General features: G+C 34.1%; 5 protein-coding genes and 1 non-coding gene across 6 annotated transcripts; 1 reads left to right on the forward strand and 5 right to left on the reverse strand.

Annotated features, from left to right (window-relative positions):
* Positions 1–4,109: 4,109 nt before the first annotated feature.
* Positions 4,110–4,857, reverse strand: LOC125588915. Its single transcript, XM_048760861.1, has one exon. It carries the CDS (start codon positions 4,686–4,688, stop codon positions 4,239–4,241), a length of 450 nt encoding a protein of 149 aa, XP_048616818.1. The 5' UTR covers positions 4,689–4,857; the 3' UTR covers positions 4,110–4,238.
* Positions 4,858–6,185: 1,328 nt separating this feature from the next.
* Positions 6,186–6,270, reverse strand: TRNAM-CAU. Its single transcript is given in 2 exon segments — positions 6,186–6,221; positions 6,233–6,270. It is a non-coding gene; the product is annotated as a tRNA-Met (tRNA).
* A 3,736-nt stretch (positions 6,271–10,006) lies between these two features.
* On the reverse strand, positions 10,007–12,551 carry LOC106382877 (homeobox-leucine zipper protein ATHB-5-like). Its single transcript, XM_013822958.3, has 3 exons — positions 12,043–12,551; positions 11,247–11,662; positions 10,007–10,840 (listed from the first exon to the last, which is right to left on the reverse strand). The coding sequence occupies exons 1-3, from the start codon at positions 12,107–12,109 to the stop codon at positions 10,391–10,393; spliced, it is 933 nt and encodes a 310-aa protein (XP_013678412.2). The 5' UTR covers positions 12,110–12,551; the 3' UTR covers positions 10,007–10,390.
* A 4,658-nt stretch (positions 12,552–17,209) lies between these two features.
* LOC125588918 (transcription factor bHLH99-like) lies at positions 17,210–19,101 on the reverse strand. The gene is made up of 3 exons (XM_048760870.1): positions 18,469–19,101; positions 17,629–18,006; positions 17,210–17,491 (listed from the first exon to the last, which is right to left on the reverse strand). The coding sequence occupies exons 1-3, from the start codon at positions 18,784–18,786 to the stop codon at positions 17,402–17,404; spliced, it is 786 nt and encodes a 261-aa protein (XP_048616827.1). The 5' UTR covers positions 18,787–19,101; the 3' UTR covers positions 17,210–17,401.
* A 447-nt stretch (positions 19,102–19,548) lies between these two features.
* On the forward strand, positions 19,549–22,596 carry LOC125588920 (agamous-like MADS-box protein AGL75). Its single transcript, XM_048760874.1, has one exon. It carries the CDS (start codon positions 19,862–19,864, stop codon positions 20,855–20,857), a length of 996 nt encoding a protein of 331 aa, XP_048616831.1. The 5' UTR covers positions 19,549–19,861; the 3' UTR covers positions 20,858–22,596.
* An 84-nt stretch (positions 22,597–22,680) lies between these two features.
* On the reverse strand, positions 22,681–25,381 carry LOC125588922 (protein MIZU-KUSSEI 1-like). Its single transcript, XM_048760878.1, has one exon. The coding sequence runs from the start codon at positions 23,662–23,664 to the stop codon at positions 22,915–22,917; it is 750 nt and encodes a 249-aa protein (XP_048616835.1). The 5' UTR covers positions 23,665–25,381; the 3' UTR covers positions 22,681–22,914.
* Between the last annotated feature and the right edge of the window lie 376 nt (positions 25,382–25,757).

The following is a 25,757-nucleotide window of genomic DNA, read 5'->3' on the forward strand; positions in this document are numbered from 1 at the left end:
AATCCTTTTGCTATTCTCGACCAAGAAGTTGATCCACCTCCTGCTTTGAAGGATGATGAAAACCTCTCTTTAGTGGTCTCCACTCCAGTGAGTAAGCAATCTTATTCCCCTCCGACTCTTTCTAAGACCGAGAGGAATAAGAAGAGAAAGCTTGCTAGAAGGTCCCCAAAATCTGGTGGTTCGCCTCCCCTCGCTTTAGGGGGTTGCAAACCCCAATAATTATATATATGTCAGATACATTTTTTTGGAACGTGCGAGGCATCAATAATTTTTCGAAGCATAGACCTCTGTCTTCGTGGATTAATAAAAGGAGAATTTGCTTTGGTGCTCTTTTGGAAACGCATGTTAGCGAGGCTAATAGTATGTTTATTCTTTCGGTGTTGGGGCCGGACTGGAAGCTTATAGCTAATTATCAGTACTCTGATCTTGGTAAGATATGGTTTCTGTATAAAGATCCTATCAAGGTGCAACTTTTGTTTGCGGATTCTCAATCAGTTACTGTTAAAGTCTCGCCCCCTGAATCTCTACCCTTTTACTATACCGCAGTTTATGCTTCTAACGAACTAGAAGATCGCAGGCAGTTATGGATTTCTCTGAGGGATACTGCTGTTGCTTTTGATTTATCTTCTCACCCTTGGATGGTCTGTGGAGATTTTAATGAAATTCTTGAACCGCGGGAGTCGTCTAACCCGGCCATTATCACTTCTACTAGAGCCATGCGTGAGTTTGCCTCTTGCTTATCGGATATTGGTGTCTTTGATCTTGCATCGCAGGGTCCTCGTTTCACTTGGTCAAATCATCGTCCGTCTGATCCTATAGGCAAGAAGATCGATAGATGCCTAGTCAATGATCGGTGGCAGCTGTCTTATCCTAAAGGGTTTTGCTCTTTTGAACCGCCGGAGTTTTCTGATCATACCCCGTGTCATATTCGGCTTACCTCCACCAGGCCTGAGTTTGGAAGCCGTGCTTTCATGTTTCCGAGTTATCTAGCTAATCTGCCATCCTTTGTTCCTACCATCAAGGATTGTTGGATTCAGTTTGGAGCCCCTGCTAAGAACCTGACTTCTCTGTGTTACAGACTGAAGCAACTCAAGTCTCCTATAAAGACTCTTTGTAAGGAGAATTTTAGCCAAATTGAGAGAAGAGTGCAAGAGGCGAAGGCAGTTCTGGATTCGCATCAGATTCAAGCTCTTAATTTGCCTTCTGAAGATAATATTGCGTTAGAAAAACAATCCCGGGAAACTTGGATGTTCTTGAGGCTAGCGGAAGAAATGTTTTTTCGTCAACGATCTCGTATCAAATGGCTGGAGGCTGGAGACTTGAATACCCATTTCTTCCATACAATTACCTTAGTCAGGAATTCTTCTAATGGTATTTCTTATCTTCTACGGGGGGATGGTTCGCGATCACAATCTCTTAAAGAAGTACATCAGATTGCTGCGGCTCATTTTGCTGGTGTTCTTTGTACGCTGCGGGGATCTTTTTGTCTCTTCTTGCCTAATTATCTCTCCCGGGTTGTCTCAGCTGTCTGTTCTGGGAATCATAAAGCATATCTCTCTGTTCCAGTTTCAGTGGAAGTGATCAAATCTACGCTGTTCAAGCTCTCTCTTAACCGCACGCCGGGACCTGATGGACTAACAGCTGAATTTTTCAGATCCACGTGGAGTTTTATGGGAGAAGAAGTTTGCTCTACGGTTTTGGATTTCTTCATCTATAAGTTCATGCATGCGGCTCTCAATTCCACTTCTCTTATCTTGATCCCTAAAAGACCAGGAGCAGAGAATATCCAGGATTATAGACCCATTTCCTGTTTGAATACCTTATATAAGGTCATCTCTCGTATCTTGGCTGATAGGCTGAAGAATGTGCTCCCTGATTTAATTCTGCCGAATCAAACGGGTTTCATCAAGAACAGATTGCTGCTTGAGAACGTTTTGCTCGCATCCGAGGTGGTTAATGGATATCATAAGAAGAACCGGTCACCGAGAATTACGCTGAAAGTTGATATTTCAAAAGCATTTGATTCTGTTCGCTGGGATTTTCTTCTTGCAACTCTCAACGTTATGCAGTTCCCTCCTGATTTTGTTGCTTGTGTTCGGGCTTGCATCACTACTCCCTCCTTCTCTCTGAGCATCAATGGCATTACTGATGGGTATTTCAGAGGAAAAACCGGTTTGAGACAAGGTGATCCAATCTCTCCTCTGCTGTTTGCGGTTGTCATGAATGTTCTATCATATATGCTGAATCGAGGAGCAGAGGATGGGATTTTTTCCTATCATCCGGGTTGCGCAGGCGTCAAGCTTACGCATCTAGCATTCGCAGATGACTTACTGATTTTTCTTGAAGGTACAGAAACTTCTCTAGCAGGGATTTTTACAGTTCTGTCCCAGTTTGAAAAATTCTCAGGTCTTGAAGTTAATATGGCTAAGACTTCGATGTTCTCCTCTGGTCTTGCTGATCAAGTTCAGTCGAATATCCTTAACCGGTTCAAACTTCGTTCCCTACCCCTTCCGGTGAGGTATCTCGGTTTACCTCTCTGCTCCAAGAAATTATCAGTCAGAGATTGTGATTCGCTGCTTGCTCAAGTTAGAAGGAAACTAAATTGTTGGATGAATCGACATCTAAGCATGGCTGGTCGGCTGCAACTGCTTTCTTCAACTATTCCAGGTATTATTGGCTTCTGGACCTCTGCCTTTTGTATTCCAAAAAAGGTTTTAAAATTGATTCAGAGCCTGCTCTCCTCATTCCTTTGGCATGGAAATCTTGATAAGACCTCCGCTAAAGTGGCATGGGATTATCTATGCTTCCCAAAAAATGAAGGAGGTCTAGGCATCAGAAGTCTTTCCTCTTGGAACGCGGTCTTTGGCATTAAACTGATTTGGATGCTATACTTCCGTGCTGGTTCTATTTGGGTTGCGTGGGTCAGGAATAAATACCTCTCATCAGGCTCTTTCTGGTCTCTCAACTCCCGCAACTACTCCATTGCTTGGACGTTTCGAAGGCTGTTAAAGCTGCGACCTATAGCTTTACCCTTTCTGCGTATTGTAGTGCGCAGAGGAGAGGAAACTTTCTTCTGGTTTGATCTTTGGACACCTTTTGGTCCGCTGATAGATTATTTGGGGCTTTCGGGGCCTGCTGATTTGGGAATTCCTCGGGATTCTCTGGTTTCATCAATAACTCAAGGTTCTTCTTGGATCCTAAGACCGGCCAGGTCTGAAAGACAAGTGAATCTTCAAGTTTACCTATCATCTTTTTCCCCTGTTTCTGGTTCAGACATGAGTATTTGGAAGGTTGGGGACCGTATTTGCTCTAAGTTTTCTACTAAGGCAGTATGGGAAAATATTAGGAGGGCAAGACCTCCTGTTTATTGGGCGAGATTCATTTGGAACCAAGCTGTTATACCTAAGCATAGAATAACCTCTTGGCTGTTTATGCTGAACCGTAATCCTACAATGGATCGCTTGGTATCTTGGGGAATAGATTTGGAGAACTGCTGTCTTCTGTGCGGAAACTCCCCGGAATCAAGAGATCATTTGTTCTTTCTATGTCCATACTCTGTTCGAGTCTGGGAGAATGCTATTGGTGTGTTGGGTTTCATTAATCCTCCTGTTCAGTGGGAGTTAGTTCTTCACTGGTTATCTTCTGTCAGTACTAATCCTGCCCGGCTGGCAGCGATTCTTCAATTATGGCATGGCTCAATCTATGTCATCTGGCAAGAGCGGAATGCGCGATACCATAATGGGGTTACAAAACCTCATTTCATGTTATCTAGAGAGGTCATCAAGCTGGCAAAGGATAAGTCGACGGCTTTGTGTAGCTGTGGGTCAGACTTTGCTTCATGTTTAATGGCTCTGTGGTCTTCAGTCTGATAATGTAGCCTCCTGTTGCTGCATTTTCTTTGTTTCACTTCCATGGCTGTCGAAGTCATTGTGACCCTCTCCCTATGTTTCTTTTTAAATTTTTCTATGTTTTTTTTAGTATGTTTTTTTTAAACTTCTCATGTACTCTGTTTCCTTTTAATATGAAAGCCAGTTAAAAAAAAAAAAATGCATCAGAATTTAAAAATGACACCTTTTATATAATAAAAAAGAAGTGTCAAAAGTGTTACAAAAAAAAAAGCGTCAAAATGACATGATTGTTGTATAAGTAGAAAAAAATAGAGTATAATTTCTACTCCATTTGACTTTTTCTGTTAATATGTACACATAACAAGAAAGAGAGAAAAAAAATAGCATCTCCTACACTCTTTGCCGTGAAGCAACCAACCCTCCGACGTCGGCGCCACCGCCTCTCCCTTTCAGATGAAACAGCTTCCTCCAAAAGCCACTCACCTTAGCCTTCGTGGATTTCAACTTCTCCGTGGTCGTCGTCCTCTTCTTCACCGAATCACTAACGATAAAAGAACCTTTGGGAACATGAGCCATGGATCTGCTTTTCTTCAGCCCTCCACCCAAAGCCTCCATCAGCTTACCACTAAACGCTTCCCTCACAGCGAACGACATCGTCATCGAACCGGACCGTCGGTGGTATTCCTTAACCGGAGGAGACGAAACGGTGGTGGTCGAGGAGTTACTAGATAGGTTTATGGTGTAGTACGACGTCGTGTCGGGTAGTAAGTAGAGTCTTTCTCTTAAGCAAGATGCGCATACTCCTCTGTGACCTTGGTGCTTGTGTTTTATGCAGTCCATTTTTGCTCTCTCTTCTTACTTCCTCCTCAGAGGGTTACAAATGTGTTATATATACACACGCACGTCGTACCTAAGTGTGTACTGTTCTGTTGCAATTAATTAATAAATTGTTTTATTCATTTTTATGTCAATAAATTATAATGATAGATTTTGTTTACTTTTAATAATTTTGATTTTTAAGGAAGAAGATCAATGTCTTTTTAGTCAATTTGTAGGGAATGAGTGTTATTATCCCATAAAATCTGAATATTATATATCATCATGGGAAAGAAAACGATTCTTCAATCTATTTTTAAGTTAATTCTGATTTATTAAGAGATTAATATCCATCCAGAATCCACATGTATGAAAAGAAGATACCTAAATTTGGAACTTAATTTCATTTCATTTTAATTATTGATAAAAATCTTTGAATTCATTCCCTTTTTAAATCAATCATTGATTAAAAAAACTTTGAAATTCATTCCATTTTAATTAAAATAACCGCAATAACTCGACAATTCTCTCAAATAATAATTTTTAAATTTTTGTCACAAAATAATTTTTAATTAAAAAAATAATTAAAATAGTCATTTTTTAAAATTTAATTTTTTTAAATTTGAAATCATATTTTCAAAATCTCACCATTTAACTCTAAATACTAAAATATAAATATAATTTTATTTTTGCTATTGTTTTGTGAAAATAAATTAAAAGGACTATGGTAAAAAAAATCTAGTTTTTTGTGAAGTTAGTTAAAGAATTAGGATCACAGATTCATAGAATGGGTGATTGAAGTAGTCACAACCCGTGACGTTAATAATACTCTCTTTTTTTCACACAAAAGTCGCAAAGTAGAGGCGAAGATGAGGGTCAAGTCAACAAAAGAAACGCAATGAAAGGGTGATAGCGATGGACGGTTGTGGTTTTAACTTTTAACAAACACTTAACATGGCTCCGTTAGGTATCATCTGATGGTGACCGTGTCCGGTGTACTAGGTCCCGGACTCGTTTGTCACGCGTAAAACCAAAGACATACTCGTGCGGATTTGACTACGTCTTATTATTGTTTTTCTCAATGTGCGCTGTAAACTTCAGTTACATTTCATGCACACGTGAGAGTGTAATCGAATGACCGTAGATTTTATGGGAAATTGGAATATTGACGAAAGCAAAATTTCTAGAAGTTCGTACGGTTTCGTGATCGTGGGAATGAGTGATTTGCTTTTGGACCAGAACATCTTGTTACTAACTTAATCCGGGAAACAATATTTATTCGATGAACCTTCATTATACCTCTTTAAGAAAAGTCTTAATACTTTTTACAAAAAAAAAAAAAAAAAAAAAAGTCTTAATGCAATGTTTAATAATGGACCTTGTGGTTTCTACACATGTCGCGGCTCACGTACCCAAAGGAGAAAACTTGGCTCATTAGTCATTACCGAGTTGTGAGTATTTTGGAAAACTATAGTGGCCCATTAAGCCCAAGTGAGTAAAATAGTGAATGTAAAAAAGTTATGGGGTGAGAGAGGCTCGAACTCTCGACCTCAGGATCACTCAGTAGCTATGAGACCTACGCGCTAGCCAACTGCGCCACCACCCCATGTTGTTGATGGTCAAAGCTCCTATAATAATGAGTATGCTGTACAAAACAGGTGAGATACACAATGAAACCAAACAATTAGTTCCGTTTGCTACACTAATTACACAATCACGTTCAGAAAAGCGAGTGGTAGAAACGATCATAGGAAAAATGAACATTGAATATATATAATTAGTTAGGGTCTAACTTGCATAGCAAACTAAGTAAGTTGATAAATATGCTAACCAGAAGGGTGTTTTGTAGTTTACTAGTAGAGTATCATTTCTTAACCTAACCGTTAGTTAAAGGCTATATATACTATAACATATAACGTTTCCAAACAATTTATAATGGGAATTGGGACCTCGATTATTCAGCTGCAAAGTAAAACTTATATGACGACCTGTTAGTTACTAATCGATTAGTAAGATACTGACATAAAAATGTGCATATTTCAGTGATAGATATGGTGAATATTAAGTCATGATCGATAATTAATTTACTGAACAGTTCTATTGATCAAAAACCGTATTTAAAATCCTAACCAGAAAGTTTTATTCTCTCTACTCTCAGATATTTGTATAGCAGCTGCATATATTCCAAATTGACTTTTTTAGGTTTTTTTTTTTTTTTTTTTTGGTCAAAAACTTTTTTAGGTTTTGATTGGAAAACTATTGATTAAAATCATTTGGATTGTTGGTAGAAAAACATGTTGGTACATGCAATTTGAGCCGAGCCGGTGGATGGAGTCGCAGTTTTTTCTTTTGATTAACTCCAAAGCACATGGAAAGGGCGGAGATGTTACTGCTGCTTACGTGACAGGAAGAGTCAAAATTGGCTGGAGAGTAAAACGAGGGTCCAGCTTCGTGAAATGACAAGCCGAGTTTGTTCCTTCGCTGACCCCAACTAACCTCTCGTTATGGCCTCCAAGAGTATTTGCTAATTTTGTAAGCAACATTATGTTCTTCAAGGACAATGTTTTTGGCAAAAAAATATAATTGTCGTTCTTGATCTTGAATTCACCAATATATAGTGCTTCGGATAAACAAACACTGTCGTTTTATATATTATCCAAATTATCTTTTCTTTTGTGACAAATGATCAAATACAAATCGATTACCATTTTAAAGAAATTGGTTTCAAGATAACAAAACTAGGAGATATCGTTTACGGGAAGTTTCGTTTTGCGCAAATTAGATCTCACTCTCATATGTATAATATTAATTTTCTTCCTGTCATCGAATATTAATATCCGAATATATATGTGTATTAAAATAATTATGTGGATACAGCATATATCATAAGGGTATAAGTGCACATGCATGGTTGGGAACTTGGGCAGCATCAAGTTGGCATTACACAAAGTTCTCGACCAAAAATCAGAATCTCTTCATCTATTGATTTATTATTTTATTATATACATATATATACCGGTTTGATCAAATATACATATATATATATATACCATTATCATGTTTTATACAGTAAGCATCAAAACAATAAACCTTTCTGTTTATACGTTTGAATTACATACGTTTATCTCCTGATCAAAAGAAATTAAAAGGCGAGTTAAATACGTTTATGTGATTCAGCCGTTGGTTTGTCATTAATTCAGTGGGAGAATTGTTTAGACAGAGTGGAGCATGTCACCCCAAGTGTTAGCTAATGATCATTTATTCCTTTGGCTATAATATAATCCATTGATTAACAGACAGCCAATTATAGTTACGTTCACAATTCTTTTAATTTGTTTTAAGTATATAGTGCGTATATTTTGGGCTAAAAGATGAATGATAGTGGAAGTCGACGTGAACAACTTTATTTTTTATGTTTTTGGGAATGATCCTATATTATTAATATACACCCCCATTTGACTAAATGAGCTGATTTTCAAAGTGAATTCAACATTACTTTAAAATAAAAATGACTGCAGTAAATTAAAATTTTGATATCAAAATTACCAAATCTCTCCCTACATGAACACTTTTAAATTCATTTTCTTATATAAATGATAATTAAAAATTTTGAACTGATAAGTATGTTGCTTAAAGGTAGAGACAAATAATAAACCATAAATCATGGAACTCTTTTATTTTATACTTTCCGAACTTAGCTAATTAAAACAATGGATCTAACTAATGACCAAAAAAACGAAAAAGAATAATACATTTTTTTATTATTTTTAATTTTTTTATTATTCATATGAAATAAATTTTTTTTATTCTTTCTCGTTCATTTTATTTTAAAAAAATATAGAACAAATTTGTTTCTCATTAAAATTGATAAAAAATAATTTTCTTTTTCATTCCTATAATTTTATTCTTCAGTATATTTTTTTTATTCATTCATAGTATTTCTATAATAGTCATCATTTAGACTTAATATCTATTAAGTTATATAGTTTGTATTTCCCCGCCATACATAGTTTTTTATTTGTTTGTTAAAAAACTTTGATTTTTGAAATATCTAGGCCAATATCTATAACTATAAATCTAGAAAAAAAACTTTGATTTATAATTCTTGTTGGTCAGCATCTTTTTCGCTTCCTTTAACGAAAGAGCATCCTTACTCTTTTACATCATATCGAAAAGTTTCACAGAACTTTTGTAATCAAGCTAGTTTTGAATAACTTTTTTTTGTTGACCAAAATAATCTTTTAACGGCAGTAAATAATATGATGATACACGTGCATATATATAACCATTACCGTGCAAAGAATCTATATCAAAGGAACATGAAAAAAGAGAGGGAGGACTCTGCGAGATATACGTGTGATTTAAACGGTGACGCGACGGCGGTAAAGTGACGTGCTCGATGTAAAGCAGGTCCCACATCACATGCTTCTCCACCATTGTCTTTGTCTGAAAGGGAGAGAGCAAAAGTCTTGCGGGGTCCACTATCTTTTGTGTGGGGGCCCACAGTAGCTTTAAGTCTTTTGGCCTTCTCTAAAATCTAACACCTTTGATAAGAGAAGATCTCTTGAAGATCTAACACGTGTACGGCTAACATGTTCTGAGATTCGGGGTCAGAATACGGATCGCCGCATGGAGATTAAAAACTCACAAAAAAATATTTTCTGAAACTGGTTGAACAGCATCCCATGTGCATCTCTCCACTTCGTCTTGTCTGAAATTTTAATTTATTATGTATTTTTATTATTTTACTACGAAAAATTTAATCTTTTTTTTTTGAAACACCAAATTTTGTAATCTTATCAATTGATAAAATATGAATTTCAGAAAACAACGTCGAAGACGACCGATAGATAAATGAAAAATACACACCACCACACGAATTTAATACTATTACAATGACTCTTGGCCTCTTGGGTGAATACTAGAACGACCGATAGAAGGTTAAATTACGTTATAATAATTTTCTTTTTCATTCCTGTAATTTTTTCTTCTTAAAATAAGGATTCAAGTTTTATATTTCTAAGATTGATAATTTTTTTTTATATTTCTAAGCAAAAAGCTCAAAATGCTTTAAATTATAAAAGCAAGTAACAAAAGGAGAAAAAGGAACGGCTAGAAACAAACACGGATATTTAGGGAGATCCAATTAGGTGGCTCGGCTTTTCATGTTCTTATCACTCGGAAATTTTCAAAATAATGAAAAATACTATGCATTTTTTGTGTTATGTGGTTTTGAATATTGTAACGTTGTTACCAACACTTCACCATCTAAGTTCAATTAAAGATCTTTTCTGCAGCAAGCAGTTTTATTTATCAAAAGTTGTATATAACGACTCAACAAATAGATTACCCAACAAACATATTTTCGAAATTCTTGTCACAAGACTCACCATCTTAAGTAATGACCATTTGCATGCAATTGCTAGATCCCTTCGGGATTTAAAGCTTTTTTTATCACTACATTCAACGACGCAATAATTCTAAGTATTAATATAAACTTCAAAAAAAAAATTTCATCTTCACATAATTTGGTTATTTAAATTATTTTATTTCAGAGTTTTTTTTTGTCCTCTCTCTCTTCAACCTTAACCTGCAAGGATACACTGCCGACGTGCATGAAACCGCATGCGATTTTCAGTTTAAAACGTTTTCCCTCCAGAAATGTTTTCACAAACGTCCCTCATTGTTCATAGTTTCAGTTTTATTCTCAGCATTGTCTTTTAGCTTTAGGAACTCCACTGACCAGAGCAAAACCACTGCTCATTATCCGCAAACAACTTGCAAGCTTCCTCTCCACTAAAAAGATCTTCATGCTCTTCCATTTTCACAAACTGCCCAAAACATCCCATCGTCGACATCTCGACCGCTGTCGCCGCCGCCGCCGTAGGACTATATTCTTCGTTCAAAACAGCGCTTGAGTCGCTACTGTCGGCTGGATCTTCTCTGAAGCTTTCGGTACGTGGGAAAATGCTAAACATCTCGTATGCGAGCTCCGATGCCGGAGCTTCCCCAGGCAGTGGAGGACACTGGCTTAGCTCTAAGACTTCGTTATTAGCAATCACCGTCTGAAACGCCACCGTTTCCACCGGTTTTACAACGCCGGTTTCTTCTGTCACCGCGTTACCATTGTTTCCGCATGTCCCTTCCACGTCAAGTTTTGCTCTCAGCTCTTTAATCTGCGGAAATGCAATATTTAATAAATCATAAGTTAATTTTGTTGTAGAGTGTAGTTTATTATTTTTATTTCCATTCGTGTAATCTAATCAATAAACATGAAATTATGAGTTATAATTATCAAGTTCTCAACATTTAGAAACTATAAATTTTATTCAGTTTTTTTTTATATATTCTACAGTACTTAAGACTTGTGGATTCCTTAAAATATAAAAGTTCTAATATATACACAAATGTAAACAAACAATTAAGTTGATCCTTTTTAGTATATGTACATTTTAAATGATATAATAATGTCTTATTCGTTCGTTTCTTATATTAACATGCGTTTGTGGGTGGGTGCCTAAAACGTTCGAGTTTATACTCTCGTACCGAAGTGCCAAAATATTAAAATACTAAGTTGTATACCTCTGCAAGAAGAGAATCGTTATCACGTTGAAGCGAGTCGCGGCTGCGTTTGAGTGAATCAAAGTTTGACTTAAGAACGCCGTAATCACGTTCGAGCTGCTTTGTCTTCCACCTAGCACGGCGGTTCTGAAACCAGATCGCCACTTGTCGAGGTTGCAGCCCAAGCTCTTGAGCCAGCTTCACTTTCCTCTCGGGCTCTAACTTGTTATCAATCTCGAAATTCTTTTCTAACGCTTTCACTTGCACTACACTCAACCGCCGTTTTTTCTCCGCTGCTGCCGTAGACGACGCGTGTCCAACGCCGATGTCCTCTAGACTTCCGTCTTCTTCTAGACCGTCGAACATCTGGGAGTAGTCTCCGGCGCTGCCGGGGTAGAGAAAGCCGGTGGCTGTTGGTCGTGGACTTAGTTGTTTGTCTGATAAAATCATTAATCACGGTAGTGCATTAAAAAACGTATATATCGATCTGAACGGATAATTTAAATCAAATTTGGAATATTTATAATATGCTGTCATGAATTACACTAAATTTCAAAATCCCTGACAGGATAACGTCTCGATAATATGAATTGTCAGAAAACACATCTTTGCCAGTTTTAAATAATAAATTAATTATAAATAAACACTCGACTTGTACCTCTAGCTAATTCTACATTTTCATTAATATATATTAAATCAAATCACTAATCAACATCCAGATATCCTATACAGAACTGCAATTTCAAAAGAAAAAACCTTAATAAGATAATTGACGGTAACCTCAATAAAACAGATATACAACTAACATGTTTTTTACCTGCTGTAGAGTGATAAATTGGTAAGAAACCGGATAAAGAATCCGAGCTTCCTCGTGATCTCTTCATCTTGTTTGGTCGGGAACTATTGAGATCAAGAACTACGTACGAAGATCGAAAGATTAGAGGGCCTAGATCAGTGTGAGTAGTAACGAACGATGATGATCTATCTACGACCAATACATGTAGTAATATTGCTGGAAGATACAATCATCTCCGAAGGATTTTGGCGCTGTGTCTACAATTATCCATCCAAAGATGGAAACAGAGAATTGAACAGAGTTAACCAATTTACCTAAGAAAGATTCATCTAACACCTTCCAAGAAAAATATTAAACTCTTAAACCATAGAATTTTCTCGATCAAGGAAATATAAAAATTAGAATTTACAATAAAGAGGAAAAGAGAACAGAGTGGGAGAGAGGGAGATGGTCTCAAGGTCCCTCTCCGGGTTTTAAATAAGAAGACAGCTTAACCCTAGGGGAAGTGTTGGAGATATCTTGAGTTTATTTCAATATATTTTTTTGTTGGAATGTTCATTTTAATATAAATTTTAAAAGCGAAAACAATTTACAGCAATTTACAATGGTTGATGTTTTACACCGGTTCTATAGCCGGTTTTTTCATGCGAGTCTGTTTCAGGATCTTGACGAGTTGATGGTGTTTTTCAGCTCGGCTACATTTGGAGCCGGCATCGAATTCTAAAGATTCATTAAACCAGACGGTATAATCATTAGTTTCTACTTTCTATAGTTTCTTTTAAAAGAAAACAACCCATCAATTTAGTTATAAATACTTCCTTTTATCTTACAATATAAATTACCCGCTCTGTTTTAGATAAAAATGGATTTTCAAGATTCTAAGGTATTTTAGAAATTAATATTAAAAGTTGTATAGTTTTAAGAAACATTAGTTGAAAATATTTAAATTAACTAAATATCATTGGTTGTTAGGTACTAGAAATTAGAAAGTGTATAGTAAAAATAAATAATAAATTTAAATATAAATATTTATGATATTTTCATATGCATGAATATTCTAACATTTCATCATTAAAAATGGAGAGAGTATTTTTAAAAAAATATTTTGTTTTTAAATATTAGTTGTGTTTATTAGATAGTGTAACTAATCAAATTATGTAGATTTATTTATGATTAGTTCAAATATATCTAATTTATCTATTGAATATTTTTTTTTTAAATATAACTTTTTAACCTTTGTGCTTTTATTTATAATAGCTTATATTATGAAAAAAGATTGAGTATCTTTTAACTAATGAAACTAACTTTTAATTATATATCTTGATGTTTCAGTTCAAATACTTTGTAAACTAAAAAATATATATATAAAAAGGGGACTCAGAATTTTTAAGTTATTTGGAAACAAATTTGTAAGATTAATTGGAATGTTATTTGTAAACATAAATATCAGGGTGATATTATTATATGTAGTTATCTTTAATGAAACTATATGTTCAGTGACATTAATAATATATGGTATGACTAAATATTATTTTATATAGTCATACCGTTTTAATAGTATAGAGTGTGATTGATAAACTAACAAAATAGCTAACAGTAGTTTAACGTAAATTGAGAAATGATACATAACTCCATTATTAACGTAGTGATGCAATTGTAATGTTAAACCGTGACTCTTTATTTTTTTTAAAAAAATAAATATTAACAAAAATTCTGGACTTCCAAAATATGAATTGACTACTTCGTTTTCACTTGTAGCTATACTATTAAAAGAGAAGCAGTCTTTAAAAATCTACTTATAAAAGATTATTGGACCCTTTCATTAGCATGTTATATTTTATATCACTTTAATTATCAACTCCACATAATACATTTAATATTTATGCCAAACTAAAAGATTATGCGACCAAATTTTGTGCTTATTAACAGAAAATAATTAAAGTAGCATTTATTTTCAAATACCAGAAAGATAATGTTTAGATATAGTTTATATTGTCAACTAAATGATCATTTATCCGCTCCACATAAAGTCTAATTTACAACATTTATTAACATATTATATGAACAAAAAATTTTTATACACAGAATGTAAAACTTTTATGTAAAACATAATGTATAGAAACATGACAATACTTTAAAGTTTTTTAATTATATTCAAAATTTTATGCGTATACACGAAATATGTTTCTAAAAACCTAACATTTTATTTGAAATCTGAAACATTAACCGAAAACCGAATCTGAAACACAAAAGAATAATCGTGATACCGAAGATATATTTGAAACAAAAAAATATATTTAATATACACAATACATTTTAGATATTCATGGTACCGGTTCAGATCTCTGTAGAATCCAAACCTAAACTGACACTGCGGATCTGAAATATACCCAATAAATACTTTGCCGTAGACTTGGATCTGAACCGATTCGGATCGGTTTTTATTCGAACCAGATAAAATGTTTGGATCTAAGAGAGAGTTACATAACAATATACATACAAAATTTTAAATAAATTAATTCATTAATCATATAATTTTATAAAATTATATGTTTTGATATAATTTAATATTGTAACATAATAACATACAAAAATCATTAACATTATTAAACTTTTTATTGTAAGAAAACTCGCGCTTTTGAAGCACGGGTCAAAATCTAATACTTTATTATTTGTTTGGACTGTTTGATGATACGGTGGAAAAGAGTACATTAGAGATTCAGGTTGGTCGAAATAGGGTTCTATAATCTTTTTTTTTTCTCTAAAATAAAATAATTTTATTATAGAGTTGGTTTTGCTCTAATGGTTACTTTTAATTATAAGGCTATTTCTAATAGAACACTATTTTTTCTATAATTTACACTAAAATAGAATAACTATATTATAGAATAACTTGTGTTTTAATAGTGATACTTTATTATAGAGTGAAATGTAGAAAAATGTCACTTTTCCATTTTAAATATAAAATAAAAATATGATATTTTTCTATATTACACTTTATAATAGAGCAACTCTATTATAGAGTAACAACATTCTATTGGAGTAAAAATTGCTCTATAATAGAATTATTTTATTTTAGAAAAAAAAAAATTTCATTGGAAATGCTTTAGTAGAGTTATTCTATAATAGATTGAAATATAAATGAATGTTGTTTATGTACTCTATATTTGGAATAAAAAACAACATTATTCGATATTTCGTTCTATTATAAATTACACCATTAAAACAAATACAATATAATAAAATTATTCTATTTTATAATAAAATATAGAGTAAATTATAAAATACAATTAAAATGTCATAATCAATCGTAGTATTAATACGCTGGGCCAACCATTCATATTAATACGATATAGACATGGGTCATGGTTGTTATAGACAGCAGATACACGTAAAGAAATATTATATAAAAAGTTGAAGAAGTCGGTCCAGTAGGTGGCCATGCAAATTGATTTGCTTTAACCACAAGATTTTTAATAGGTATCAATGTGGGTCAGCATTTTTATTAATTTATATTGTTAATTCGATGCACAAGTTATATATATACTAGTAATAGTATTAGTGTGTTATTCGTCTTTGAAAAATTATCGGTTTCCTGTTGTCATATATTTAGATTACGTATTGTGGAAAGTTTAAAACCCCATCATATCTAAACTCATCAGGATATAAAAGTAGTATGTAATGCGATATCCCAAAGAAAGTAGCATGCTGAATATTTTTTGTTGATCGTTATCCGATAACGTATATACATTTATAGATTAATAGTTGCGCACACACAAACATGTATTTATTTTAGTGTGATTTATAATGTTATAGACAAAGAGAGTGTGGTGGACAAATGATATTCACAAGCTGCAGAATATTTAAAAAATCGGGTAATGGGAAAGGCCACATAGCTTTGATGAGATAGCTGTCTCTGTAACGATTTTGCCCATTTGCTACAAAATGCCATTCTACTGCGGCAGTAGTATCTAGTAAAAATATATATGTTTAACATGATGATTTTGTGTATGTATCCATCTAAAAATCTTGAAATGGAAAAGCCTAAAAGAGGATTGGTGTTTCTATAAATCAAGAATTAAATAATCTTCTATACGGAGTTTAGTTGATGAGCTGGTTATCCTATGAAAGCAACTAATTCCACTACATTCTTGATGTTTTTTGTCTTCTAGAACATTGATCACGACACAAATGATCACCCATCATATTAAAAAAGGCCTGAATATACCGTCTTCAACCCATCATATAAAAAAAACATTTCTAGTTCTATATAAATATGCAAAAGTTAACTTTACCAAATACCTTTATTCTTTGCTTTTTCACTTGTACCAAATACATTTTATTCAAATGTCTTTTCTTTTCTAAATCGCCACATTTACCCATATGGCAATATCAATATAACATGAAATGTATAAACGAAAAAATGAAATGTACGATTTGTTAATATTGAATAAATTCCTCAGGTTTATCGTTTAATGGCAGAAGAGCTGAAAGAGGGTAGTTCTTAATCTAGTATTACTGTACTCGACCTTTCTATAATATTACCGTTATTCTCGAGGAATCAAGATTCAGGCAATCACAAATTGAATATTTCACCCGCGTCACCGTTAAACTCTCCTAAGTTTGAAGGCCCATTTTTTGCCTGAGAAAAAGGCTCATCTTGTAAACCTTGTAAAGAAGATCAGTCAAATGGGCCAGAGTAAAACAGAAGAAGCAAAAGGCCCATCACAGAAAGAACAAAATAAGACAAAAGACAGAGCAACGGTTCAGAGAGGAAGGAGCTCGAGTACGGTAAAGGAGAAGCTTCAACTTTGTAACAGATTTGATGCTCTGTGTGACTCACAGATGACAGCTGTGGTCTAACATTTAGATTGTCTTGTATGTCCTGTATAAATGGTGATGATGGGTGTCTGTAATGAGTGTGGAAAATAAAGATAAAGTTCAGTAAAACCTCTCTAAGTTTCTATCTTTATCAAACCTTAGAACATGATTGACGAAGGTTTTTAGGGTGAAATTCTTAACAGAATATAATAAACCGTCTTTTAATTTTTAACTAAGAAAACTAAGAACCGTTTCTTAAATAAAACTCTTCCCCTGTTAATTATGCTCTTACTAGGCTTAAATTTGGCTGCTGCACAATACAAAAATGAAAGTATGGACTCTTAAAAAACCTTTAGCGACATGTATATTTATTGTAAATATGAAACTTTCTTTTACATATTTTATACGCAAGTTTTTGTTTCTTTTCTAAATTTCTCCGTGTGTAAATCGAGATAGGTAAACCAGAAATATAATCTATAGTAAATTTATAGAAGATAGAAGTCCAAAGTTAACGTAAACAAAGTTCATTTTTCTTCTCTTTTGGCCTTTACCAAAAAGGTCAGTGTTCCTTGTGAATTCTGCTAACGACTTCATGCACCGCATCTGCGATCTCATTAGCTGTAGTCGTTAAGCGACAGTCTTCATCTACCTAATCCAGAGAATAATAACGTGCATAATTAGATATGTATTTTATCATATATATAGTTGATTAAGCTTGAATATAATATATATTAATCATTAATTAAATATAAATTTCCCCCAAAAATGAGGAAGAAAACAATTTACCTTGACGCTAAAAGTGAAAAGAGACATGTTATTGGAAGTTGTGAGGTTGAGATGAAATATAGTTAAACCTAAGGAGTCAAACTCATTGATCATCTTGAACAACAATCTTCGGCGAGTCTTTGTTAACACCTTAATGTTAGCATGCATTTCGACCATAGTAACTTCCACGTTAGCCACCACCGCAAGTCCGTTGTGGTGGTGGCGGCTCGAGGCGCAGGCGGTGGCGGTGGAGTATTGAGGGAAGTTGAAGAAGTTGGATAATATGTTTATCGATTGATTAGGTTTCGTGGGTTTTAATTGGGCCTCGAATGATTGAAGAAGTTGTTCTTGCTTCTTTAGATAGTTTATAGTCCCTTCTATGATTGATGCTTGGTCACTCTATTAACAAAAGCAATAAGACAAGTTAACTAATTGGGTTAATTACTTTACTATATAACCAAAGCTATATAAAATTAATAAAAAAATAGTTAATATATTAAATAAAATAATTAACTATATTTCAAAGTTTTTCAAGATAATAACATCTTTCAATTTCCATTATATTTTTGTATAGACTATTTTAAATTGTAAAAATATTGGAAATAAGTTTCCAAAAGGGAAACACAAAAAAAAACAAATTTGACGTCGTGTTTTTTTATTGGTTGTCTAAACATATGTACTTGATTGATCATATAACTTGTCTAAACACATGCATGGACTTGATATTATCACTTGTAACAGAATCAGTATATCTAAATTGCTTAGCCTTTGCTGATGTCTTATACACCCAACATATAACTATTAAGCTAAACGAGATTGGAGCTATATATATATGTGTGTGGTAAAAAGAGATAATCTTACACGCCGAGAATAAGAGAGAGGCATCATAGCTTTGAGAATAGAGAGAAAATGATTCATCTGCCTTCTCCGGTTACGCTCGACGGCGATGTGATTCATCCTTTGGTTCTCTTTCTCTTCTATCTTTTGTTCACTTCTCGTTCTCCTCCTCTTCCTTTTCTTCCGCGGCGGTTCTTGACTAAAACCACCTTGTGCTTGTAGAGAAGATAGATTTTCCGTTGGATGAGAATGTTGCTCTGCTATGGAGTAATCCAAGACTTCGTAGATTGATGATGTTTTCATGAGTGAGAAGTCATATGGATACTCTTGTTGAGACATCATAGTCTTTACTCTCTCTCTTTGTCAATCAAACTAAACGAAAAAAAAGTTGGGAGGCTAATGCATCAAGTTAAGTTATTAATGGATATCTAATAACCTTTTGGATGGATTTAGTAATAAGTTTGTTCAGAGTTAAAAATGTACCCCTAGCTAGATGGAGAGTAGAGACTAAACGTATAAGAATTATATAATCTGAGAAGTGTTTTAGTAATAAATATATATAGCTGGCGTTTACTAATTGGGGATCTTCAGACAAAACGACCCTACATTCGTGTAATTATCAATAATTAACAACCTAATTTCAATGCTGGTTTTGGGGGTTCACACTCACACATACACGATTTATAAAGGTTTCTCACTTAATAATTGGTGAAGTTTCATTATCGGTATGAACGCCCATTATTTTATCTTAGTTTTGCCACATTTTACGCGTTATGTATTCGTCATGAAATCTTTTATTATCCTTCCCGAATCTTGTACGTTTGACTAATGCATGTACAGAATACATATGTACGGACATACTCATTTTATATAAAATCCTAGGGTTTTTAACACTCAATACTCATAGTTAACCAAACGCTTAATCCAATTAAAATGCAGAGTTTAATTTTTCAGTCTCTCAGAACCTCTTTTTTTTTTTAAATTGAGTTTTATTTTCCTCTAAATATTTGTTGTAATTCGTTTAAAAGGGAACTAATATACGGATAAAAGAAGTTTCCTTTTTATTCTATATCTTCGAGAGATTAATTAAGGAAATGTTCTTCTATACAAACAAGACGTTAGTTAAGGAAATATTCTTCTATAGAATCGAAAGATTAATTAAGGAAATATGCTTATATATATACACGATCGAGAGACTAATTAAGGAAATATGTAGTAAATATGGAAATAAATCATTGAGTTTGCGATTTAATAATGACGAGAGAGAGAGACGCTTGTGTTTCCGTAGGTTCCAAGAAACCTATATAACATATTCAAGCTCACAAAGTTTCTCTCTCACTTTCATAATTCTTCTCCTACGTGTTGTTTTGAGAGAGAGGAAAAACCCTAGTTTCTTAGAGAATCAAGAGAACTCACCATGCGAGCTTCTTCTTCGTCGTCTTCTAACTCACTTGCTGCAACCAGTTTGAGCAATAGACTAAAGACAATCTTCAAGAAGGCTTCCGAGCTTTCTATCCTGTGTCAAGTTGCGGTTAGCGTCATCTACTACGGACCAAACGGCGAGTTGAAGACATGGCCTAAGGAGAAAGAGGTAGTGAAAGACATGGCCTTAAGGTATAAGGCGGCCACCAAACGCAAGAAGAGCTCCAATCTTCAGGATTTCTTGGAGGGCAAGTTAGAGAACGATAAGAACTTGAAGAAGAATAAGAAGAAGACGAAGAGAGAGTTTGAGAACGTCAAGTATCCAGATTGCTATCCAGTTCTTGATCATTACTCTCCCGACCAACTCCATGAACTTGTTCTGTCCTTACAAGGGACTCTCTCTACTATGGAGGAAAGGATTCGTGTTCTAGAGGCAAAGAAACAGAGGAACACAAACTTGGTTCATCAGACAGTGCAACCCTCAAACCCTAGCAAGTGCTCTCTGTATCTGTATAACCATGACGATGCTACTCTCTCACAGCTCCCACTCTCTGCATCACATTCCAACCAACTTATCAATTACCAAAATCACTTGAGGATGCAGCAGCAGAGGCTTTATGATCCTTGCGTATCTAACACGCAAGGTCACCCAGCTTTACTTTCAGTACAAGAATCTAGGTTGAAGAATCAGTTGATGCAGCAGCAGGAGGCTTATGGTTCTCATCATAACGTGCGTATGATGAATAACACCACCAACAGCAAGGTTCTAGGACATCCTTGTCCCTTAAAAACAATTCCAAAGGAGTTTTCTTTTGATCTCCAGAAGAACCCTAATGATGATATGGTCGGTAGACCTAAGTACTCTCAAGATTTTCCAAATTTGTTTTTAGCCTATGCTGATATCCCTCAGCTTCAGACATCTTCTCTACCATCTATACACCAAACCATTCCTAACATTAACCTTATTCCTGACAACTCAAGATGTCCCTGAGTTGAAGTAGTTACCTCCTTGAGAGCCAACAATGAAGAAGTGAAGGGATGTTTCTTCATCTAGGTTCCTCCTGCTATAGTCTATAAGTGGAGATTTTTGTTTTGACTTTTTTGGTTTTCTTGAATTTTGATATATTTATTCATTTTTGTAACACTGATTTATTATAATACTATAGTTATGAGAATGATTATCTAAACGATTCTACAACCGACAATTCATATGATTTATGAGAATTCACGTCTAATTGTACTACTTGCAACCGCTTCATGAAGATCCTCTGATTATTTTCACTTGCATCATGTTGAAGATCTCATGTAAGTTGCTTCTGTTAATCTACATAATTGTTAATAAATCGTCTTCTCTGAAGTTCACAACCTTGATTTCACAGTTTGAAAACATGAACCCTTGATGAAACAACTGGATTAAAAAGGCTTCCACAATACATTTATGTATATGCACATCCATCTAAAAATAACCGAGAAGTAAAAAAAGTTTGCATTAGAGATAAGTATCACACATCGAAAATTCAAATGGACCGTAAATAATATATAAAAGGTTACAGCCATTCCATGTACTACCAATTGATTTTAAGTTAGAAGCCCTTAAAAACATGAATATGACATGGTATCAGAGCATAGATCCTATAAACTGTAAACCCTTAATTAATTTAACTTCTCTATTTAATCCTCTCAACCGGGTATAACTATTTTACTAAACTCGCTCAACCGAATATAAATATCAAAGTTCTGAATTTCTTGCCGTAAGAACCATCATCTCAAAAATGAGTATTAGGGATAAGTATATCACATCAGAAATTGAGGATGTTAAGTAATATATAGAGGGGTAAACCCGAATCTAGGAGTTGAGATGTTTATGTGTTCAGTGACAAGAATGTTATCAGTATATAAGTTAAACATCTCAACTGGTTTAATCCTCCACCTGGTTTTCATTGCTCTTGCATCTTTAAGTATTCAATCCTCCACCTGGTTTTGAAGGCCCATTGTTAAAGAGATTCAACTTCCATTTTATTTTATCTACCCATCAACTATTCCCGCGGCAAGCAAAACGCTAATTCTAATCGTATATAAGAGCTTGAGCTTTTAGCGTTTTGATGTTATCGGTTTGAATACATGAAAATTATAATACTACCTAAAATGCTGTGATACATTGATCTTTCTAAAAACAAAAGAACATTGGAAAGACAGAGGGAATCATCAACGGCTATGACAACCAGCTTCCCATTTTCTCTAAGCACACAATAAAAGTATAATGTCACGGATGAATTATTTTGTAATATACGTATATTTTGGTATGTAAATTAATATTTTAGTTGAAAGTTGTTAGTGATCTTGTAGTGATGGATTCGCCTCGTGGACTCTTATTATTCTCCCAATAAGTCGACACTAGTTGACCTCCTCAACACACGTACGAGTTTTTCTTTATTTAAGGGAGAAAATGCTATTATTTTCTTGTTTTGAAATATAAATAATTTATCTAAAAGCGTGGATTTTTAGAAACATATGTATACCTTTTTACGAAAACATTCAAGCATATGACTTCTTGGTTCGCCTGTGATCATCATTTAAAATTGCATAAAACAAAACAAAACTTCTTATAATGTTATAATTAAGAACGATCTACGAAATGTAATTTATGTATAATTAATTTCTTGTTAGTTATATAAAATTATCATGTTTGATTGTATGCCTACACATTCAATAAAAATAATGGCCAACTGAAATTATTTAACTTTATTCTCCCAAATTATTGACAATAATAGAAAGCAAATGCATGTAAACATATACACATATATAAAAATTATTAAAAATGCTTTGCACTACAAGAAACACATGAACACACATGGCCACCACTACTACATACAAAAGTTGAGATCATCAAAAGCTATGCTTATTACATTTTCATCTAATTAAGCATAGCTAAAAAATATTTCGGGAAAAAAAAACCTAAAACACACAAGAATGTCTTAATAATCCCAATATAGTAATATAGTATATATGCAAGTGCACGTCCATGCTGTAAACACAATGATCCAAAGATCATTTTCTTGACGATCTGAAAAAGTAGATGCTTAGTTCTTGTCCGATAACTCCGCTTGGGTCGATGACATGAAAAGATTCCGAATCAAAGGATCCAAAAACTCGTTTGAAACTCGCTCTTAAGTACATCATATGATCACTCTTCTCTCGGTTGATCTCTTCACCGTTAACGACTCCGGCTCCTTCAGTCACCGGAGTAAGTACCTTCAACGCGTCTAGCTCGGTTTTTGAAGGCTCTCGTTTGATAGCAAACCCAACTTTCCGACCGTTGCAATACATGTTCCATAAAGGTGTTGTAAGAAGTGAAAAAGAAGAATAATCTTGATGTGAATCATACCCATCCTCATCGTTTGATTCAAGAGCGATTCTTAGCACGCCACCTCGCATTTCGCGGGCTAATACCTCGGTAGGGACGGTGAGTTCTAAGAGGACAATTATTGGATTTAGGGTTTTGGAGTCGTTTGTTGCTTGGATGCAGAAGTTTACTTTGCCACGACGGAAACCAAAGATTGTTCCGGTGAAAGATGAGGAGTTTGTGGTTGCGGAGGAGGTTCTTGGTTTTATTTGGCGATAAGATTTGTCTTCTTGATTATCATTTGGATCTACGAGTGTGCAGTAGCATGATGGGATGAGAAGTTGGACGATGGTGCGAAGGAGCCGCCATGAACGGACTTGTTTATGGCAGTCTACGCCTGCGGTTGTGGTGGTTGCCGCGAGGCGGCGGCAGTGAGGGCTTGTGATGAAGGACATTTTTTTTTCAAGCTGTGGGAAAATGATGATAATATATGTTTCTTCTGGTTTAGGTGGTATGGGGGTATATATATAGAGAAATGGTCGTGAAAAGAAAGTGATATGTACTTTTGTTAAGATTATTGACGTTATCACACTTTAGAAGATTATTATAGTATTATAAATGACAATTACTTTTTTTTTGGTCAAAATGACAATTACTTATATCATATGGTTTTATCCGTGTGTACTGATATCTGAGCTTTAACAACTAAAGTATTATAGAGACGTAAATATTTCTTAAAGTATATAGGTTTGATTGTAGAATGAGACTGTTAGTTATAAACTTGTAATGGAAAGTTTCAGAAATGTTGGCTCTACTTGATATATTATCTATCAATTTGCAAAATATAATATACGAATACTATTATTTTGTCACATGATTAATGAATTTAATGTTATATATAGTTCTAAAAAATTAAATTCATGCAGCTACGTAATATATGAATGTTTAGTAATATTCTTCTCATGCATGATTAATAAATTTATTGTTATATATAGTTTTGAAATTTTAAAATTCATGCGGTTGAATATGTTGACTCATTTGGATCATTTAAAGGCTAGAAAAACAATGAGACGGAGGCCTAGGAAACTTCCGTACGATCATGTATCCAATCATTGGATTTTCACTCGTCATTTTACCTTATTTAAGTATTAAGAAAGTTTTAATCTGTAGTTTTGTCTATCTAATGTTTATGCTCGTGCATACTTAAAACAATAATATTGCTAATAATTTAGTAAACGACAATCAATAAGTTTCTCATATATGAATCGGATCGACACTTTTGTTAGAGTTCTTTTATTTTAATTTCGTGTGTTTACCTATCCGCTTGATTTATGTTACTATTCAAGACCTACTAATACGGCTATTACCAATATAAACTCCATTTCCAAAACCTACTATATAACATGACTATTGCCAATATAACATCTTCATATATTGATATCAAATTGAAGACTTGCTAGCTCTTATACCGGAGTATTCCTCCTACAAATTGATATAAGATTCACCAATGAGGGAATTAAAATTTGTGATATGTCATCCTGCTATGTGTGGTAATTTAACTCAATTTTGAGACGAACCCTAAGTGGACAAACATAAACTTCTAAATAAGCGACAAAGCCAAATTACCCGTCTATTCGACCATCGACAAGGATTGATCATAAGGGCTAAACTTGTTACCCATTCCGTCACCCATCATTGGCCTTATATATTCCACATGGTTCCCACCAAATTTGGACAATATACGAACCACCATATGTGATTCTTTTTTAAAATTATGTTGTCTAAGTAAGAATATCAAATTCTCTGGAATGCTATAGGTGAAAACCAGTCAAGAAAACATTTGCTTTTGCTTCTAAATTAAAGAGAAAATAGTATACATATTTTTATAACTCAAATTATCAAAAAAGTTATATTAAAATTGACTAAAATATTTATTACTCAATTAACCTCAGAAGATTTAGCCCTGGTATATATATGCCAGTGTGAGATGTTTGATTAGATAAACATAGGAATTGATCATATAATCACTGGACTTAAGAAGTCGAACTGACGTCAATCAGGTAAATGAGTCACCTGACGACTGACACTTGACATGTTTACTTTTAACTCTTGTTTCAAGAGTTTATCTTCGCTTTTCGAGCACTTGCATCTTCTTTTTTTTCTTTTGTAACACCGACGGATGTTGGAGAATGCATTGTTGTTTTGCGATTTGGTTCTTTCCACTCGAAAGCATTAAACTTTTTTTTTGGATCAAAACATTAAACTTTTAAAAATATGGATATTACAAAAGAAGTGACAAATGAAAAGACAATATATCATTTGTCCCAAATTTATTCGGCAGTCCAAGAGCCTGTTTTGGATTTTATTATCGTTGTGGCAATTTATCGTTTGTTCTTGTCATCTAAAACCACGCTATCGTAATTTCAAAAAAAAAAACACGCTATCGTACAAACAAGTACGAAACAACAACGCAATTAACTCAAATCAGCCTTTATTAATCAACATTAGGATTAATGAACCACGTTTAAGAACCCTTTTTCAACCTCCA

The sequence above is a fragment of the Brassica napus genome, chromosome A2, assembly GCF_020379485.1.
Source record: "Brassica napus cultivar Da-Ae chromosome A2, Da-Ae, whole genome shotgun sequence".
Taxonomy (NCBI): domain Eukaryota; kingdom Viridiplantae; phylum Streptophyta; class Magnoliopsida; order Brassicales; family Brassicaceae; genus Brassica; species Brassica napus.

Excerpts from the sequence above, each read along its gene's own strand:
- LOC125588915 (XM_048760861.1), bottom strand. The coding sequence starts at position 4,688 with ATGGACTGCATAAAACACAAGCACCAAGGTCACAGAGGAGTATGCGCA.
- LOC106382877 (XM_013822958.3), bottom strand. The coding sequence starts at position 12,109 with ATGAAGAGATCACGAGGAAGCTCGGATTCTTTATCCGGTTTCTTACCA. Across the intron at positions 11,663-12,042 it reads AATTTATCACTCTACAGCAG|ACAAACAACTAAGTCCACGA; the intron begins GTAAAAAACATG and ends TGATTTTATCAG. Across the intron at positions 10,841-11,246 it reads ACGATTCTCTTCTTGCAGAG|ATTAAAGAGCTGAGAGCAAA; the intron begins GTATACAACTTA and ends GCATTTCCGCAG.
- LOC125588918 (XM_048760870.1), bottom strand. The coding sequence starts at position 18,786 with ATGATGTCTCAACAAGAGTATCCATATGACTTCTCACTCATGAAAACA. Across the intron at positions 18,007-18,468 it reads CTCTCTCTTATTCTCGGCGT|AGTGACCAAGCATCAATCAT; the intron begins GTAAGATTATCT and ends TTTTGTTAATAG. Across the intron at positions 17,492-17,628 it reads TTTTCACTTTTAGCGTCAAG|GTAGATGAAGACTGTCGCTT; the intron begins GTAAATTGTTTT and ends TCTCTGGATTAG.
- LOC125588920 (XM_048760874.1), top strand. The coding sequence starts at position 19,862 with ATGCGAGCTTCTTCTTCGTCGTCTTCTAACTCACTTGCTGCAACCAGT.
- LOC125588922 (XM_048760878.1), bottom strand. The coding sequence starts at position 23,664 with ATGTCCTTCATCACAAGCCCTCACTGCCGCCGCCTCGCGGCAACCACC.